Here is a 4,807-nt window from a genome sequence, read left to right on the forward strand (position 1 = left end):
AAAAAAAAAAAAAAGAACCCTGTTCCCACAGGACACTGTTCATCACTGTCCCTTGAGTATGTCATATTGCTAATTTCATACTTGGTTTATAAATTTCTCCCCACCAAAAAGAAACTATGCAGTTTTTACTAATATTGTCCAAACTACATTACTCCCCATTTTCTTTTAAAACATCTTCCCAAGCCAGTAGGGTTTTTTTCATGTATTTATGATAATCCCCCTCCCCCCTTTTTTTTCAGTAAAGAACAGAGCAAACTATAGTTGTTTAAACTCTAAAAATAGCTATAATTTATTTTCATTTACTTATTCCTCTTAAAACTGTTCTGTATTCTTTGAAATGTTGGGGCTGGGCATGTGGCTCAGTTGGGTAGAACATCTATACCCAGCATGCACTTTTATTTTTTATTTTTTTTTGGTAGTACCAAGGATCCAACTCAGGACCTTGTGCTTGCCAGGCAGGCACTTATGCCACTGAGATATATCCCTGCCTCCCAGCATGTTCTTTTAAAAGGCCCTGGGTTCCAGCCCCCAACTCTGCAAAAAAAAAAGAAAGAAAAAAACCTCAATGATCAAATGATTAAATCTTTTTTTTTTAATTTTATTCATTTATTTATGTGTGTGTGTGTGTGTGTGTGTGTGTGTGTGTGTGTGTGGCCAGCTCAGCCCACCAGAGGGCGGGGCTGGCTGGCATGTGGTGCTGGGGGATTGAACCGCGGTCCCTGTGGTCTGCCAAGCTTGTTCTAAGTAGGTGCTTTAGACCACTGAGCCATCTCACCAGCCCAAATCTTTTGAGATTATCTTTTTTCTTTTGTGTATTTTAGGTTTGGGTCCTTAACCATGGATGTGGGCCTACGCAATGTCGACGGTCTTTAGCTTTCTCAGAAGTTTGAGAAAAATTTCTATTTGCACATGAAGATAATGCTGAAGTGTTAAATGAATGCCTTTATCCTTTATGAATGGTCTCTTATTTCTACAATTCAGTATTGATGTAGTCATGTAAATATGTACAGTACTGTAAATAAATTAAAAATATATAAATTTTTGGCCACTGTTAAGATGTAATTTTGACTTTTAACATTTATAAGTACATGAGGCAGTTTGACCTCAGCGAGCTCCAGAAGAAAGCCATGACCTGCTGCCTGTTGGGGTGCTGATCCTCCATTAAGGAAGCCTGGAAGGGTCTATTTTGTGGATTGCATACTGAAAATATTTTTAAATGGAACCAAAGTCGGCATCCTCACAAATCAGAAAAGACTGATAATCGTGACCTGTTTTACATGACACAATGGAAGGGGCTTCTATGAGTGAAGAGCAAAACCAAACCACTGTTTTTCAAGGCTCATACTTTTTTAGAAGGATAAAGTGGCATTATTTCATTTTATAAGGTGCCCAGAACGCAGTTCTCGTATCTGTTTAATTTCTGAAGAATTATTGAGCAAATTTTTAAGTCAATTATGTAAAAGTATTCATTTTTCCTTTGGGCATAACTGTATAGTTATCATTAAATTGTAGGGTCCTTTTACTTGTTTCAAGCTGTATATTTCTTTGTTTTAATTCTGCTTACTATTTCATGAAAAAATAAATTTCTCAATTTTACTGTAAAAAGTTGATGTGTTTCTGTATGTCTACTTTACAAACAAAAGTTGTCTTCTTCTTTTCCCGTTGTGTTCTGGGAACCCACCCAGGACCTCATGTGACAGGCAAGCACTGTCGCTGGCCTGCTCTCCTAGCACAGAATTCACCTTTTGAAAGAGCAATATGACTGGTGATGGTAAATTATTCCCAGAATACAAGTGTAGGGACAGTTTTGTGGTTCTTATCATTCCAACTTCAATAAAATTCCTTTCCAACTTTATGCTGTAGAAATTCACCGGGAATATTTTCTTTGAAAAGTGTTTTCAGAGTTCTAACCTGAAGAATTAGATTCAGGAAAAAACTACTTGATCTGTTAGAATTTGTGTTCCTCTGGTTTATGGCCCATCAGAATGTTGGAGGGTGACAATCTGCAACTTATGTATCAAAGGTATATCCTAAAGAACAAATAAATTTGATTACCATGAACATGAGAAACAAAGTAATCTCAAACTAAAAATATATTAGGTTTTTTTCTAAGACAGGGTCTTGCTACATAGCTTGGTCTGGCCTTGAACTTGCAGCCCTCCTGTGATGTGTTCAGTGTGTTGGGATTACAGATGTGTGCCATCAAGCCCAGCTTATATTAGGATTTTACTTGTGATGGTTGATCCATTGTGGTAGGGAAATTTCAGTATCAAAAGCCCTCAATATGGAAATATGTGGCAGGGCAAATGCCTTCACTCATAAAGTACAGTTATCTACAATTGGGTGCCTTTTTAATCTCTGAGAATGTGAGCCAGTGAAATGTTTAACCCTTCTTGATTTTAATTTTTCATCATTTTAAAAAATAATTTTTCATCATAAAACGTGTATCTCAAATTGCATGCTCTATTTGATTAGCTTATATATAGCTTTAATTTTTATCTCAGTGCATCTAATAAAAAATACCAATAAATCCTTTCTATGGAAATTGTATTTTTATTAACAGCGTTGATAAGACTGTATCTTTAAGATTTACTGGGGCTCACTCCTATTACAGTGATATGGAAAGAGCACATTCTTGTTTTTGGACAGCCTCGAAGTTCATTTAGGGCCGAGCACGCAGCTCAGCACTCAAGTATGTGGCGAGGGAGATGGCTCAGTAGAAGAAGTACTTGCCTGGCAAGCGCAAGGCCCTAGGTTCAGTCCCTGGTTCTGCCAAAAAAACCATTGGAGTATGTGCTTAGCATGCCCCAGGCCAAGGGTTTCAAGCCCCAGCACAAAAACAAAACAAAAAGTACATCTCCATCCAAAACATTGTAAGTCAATAAATGCATGTGGTTCCAGTTTACAAATTTTCAGGGGCTGGAGAGATAGCTCAGAGTAAGCACCTCCCTGGCAAGCTCAGAGTCCTGAGTTCAATCCCCAGTATAGTAAAAAAAAAAAAAAAAAGACTACACATTTTCAGTATTTAAGTAAAACTTTAAAATGAGTTATATCTCCAGATTATTGCTCTAGTTTAGTGCCCCCAGTGTAAGACTTTCCAAAATACAGGGATTAATGATATTAAAAAGAAATAAACTGAGCCTGGTAGAATAAACCTGGAATCCCAGCTATTCAGGAGTTGAGGCAGGAGGATTACAAATTTAAGACCACCCTGGGCAATTTATAGAGACCCTGTGTCAAAATAAGTTACTAAAAATGGACTAGGAATGTAGCTTGTGGTAGAGCACTTGCCTAGCACGTACAAGGCCCTGCATCGGTTATAGACAGTGCAGCACATACATAAATGATCAGTAAATTATACAGAAAAAAATTACCATAATCCTAGATTTCTAGAATTACCAAGAAACCATCAGTGGAAGTGAGCACTTGCTATTGCAGTACCGGATGTGAGGGCGATTGGGCCACCCCCTTGGTTGCCACAGTTGATTTGACACATCCGGCTGGCATCCCCTTCCTCACAGCTTGCTGTGTGCCCCTCCTGAAGCTGCTTGCTCCCCCAAAGAAGACCATTTCCCCAGTCATGGGCGGCTGCGCTCCACGGTGGAAATGCCCACAGCTCTTCTGTGAAAATTATAGCCCCAACCAACGCTACCTTTAATTTCTTTCTGATGTTGCCTCTCTCGATTCTTTTACTCCCGGTGCTTTGTCTTTGAAGAAGTGCTACAGGAAATTTGTAGGAAGCAAACAAGCTTTAAAAACTGCAGCCAGGTGTGTGTTTCTGACAGCAGAATCAGTTGTGTCCCTGAGTTCAAGACCTCATCTCCCCCCACTCCCACTCTCTGTGCAATAAAAGCATTTTTTTTTTAAAGTAAACTGAAAAGTGCTGTGAGGCCAGGGCCAGTTACCCTTGAAAGGAAAACATTTAAGGAAGTGTTAACTGTGTTGTTTTAAATGGCTTCTACATTCCACATCCACTTTTCTTTTTTTTTTTCTCAGAACCAGCGATTGAACTCAGGCCCTTGCACTTTGCCAGGCAAGCGCTTATTCTACTGAGCTATCTCCCTGGACCCTCCACATCCACTTTTAAGAAGATAAAAGTACCTGAAAAGCCTTACATAGTTTTAGTTGGACTTGCTCCCCACTTGTCACTCTGTCCAAATTCGTACCGAGAGAGTGGAACAGAAATCAGAGGCACCAGCTGGACATAAGACTTAGAAAAATGGTAATATCCCATTTCTCTTTAGAATGTGGATCAGCTTTATAGCTTTACTATAACAAGCAGACACAAGATAGCATAATCTGGGATGTTCAAGCCCTGCCAGGGAATTTAGGAAACTCATCAGTGTAGGACCACCTGGACAGCGCTCCTTGAAAGAAGATTATCTGTCTCCATTTTGGCTAGACCTGGCCCTAGTTCTGTGTATTGATATGTGCGGAATTGGCTAGGATGAGACTTAACCCCCACAGTGGGCTTTAAGCATGCAAATGGGTTTAGCCCAGGCGCTGATGTGTAGCCTTTGAAGCAACAGGGCAAGGCAGTGACACCCTACCTGTAGCTTCCAGCTAGTTAGTATGTGTGAGCTAACCCCAGGGCCTCAAAGTCCTCTCAGAGGTGAGGCTCAGGGGAAAGAATCCATGACATCTCAGGGCTTGAAGGCCAGACATCAGAGCAGAAGCACCAGCCCCAAAACAAGATACTTCCTCAGACTCTGTTACGCAGAATCCTCTTTGCACACAGCTCTCTGCATATGGCAGAGGTGCTTTTGTGCCTCTGCCTAGCCCAGCTCAGGGCACTCCTGTACTTCTC

The 4,807-nt window shown here is 40.2% G+C and overlaps 1 protein-coding gene across 1 annotated transcript in view; it reads left to right on the forward strand.

Moving 5' to 3' along the window:
- Positions 1–1,608, forward strand: part of Tbk1 (TANK binding kinase 1) — a 62,297-nt gene extending 60,689 nt beyond the window's left edge. The window contains exon 20 of the mRNA XM_004632127.2: positions 822–1,608. Within this exon, the coding sequence (XP_004632184.1) occupies positions 822–873 (52 nt within the window). The 3' untranslated portion in view covers positions 874–1,608. The remainder of the gene's footprint in view (positions 1–821) is intronic.
- Positions 1,609–4,807: the final 3,199 nt, after the last annotated feature.

Source organism: Octodon degus, unplaced genomic scaffold, assembly GCF_000260255.1.
Source record: "Octodon degus isolate 3935 unplaced genomic scaffold, OctDeg1.0 scaffold00047, whole genome shotgun sequence".
In the NCBI taxonomy this organism is placed as follows: Eukaryota; Metazoa; Chordata; class Mammalia; order Rodentia; family Octodontidae; genus Octodon; species Octodon degus.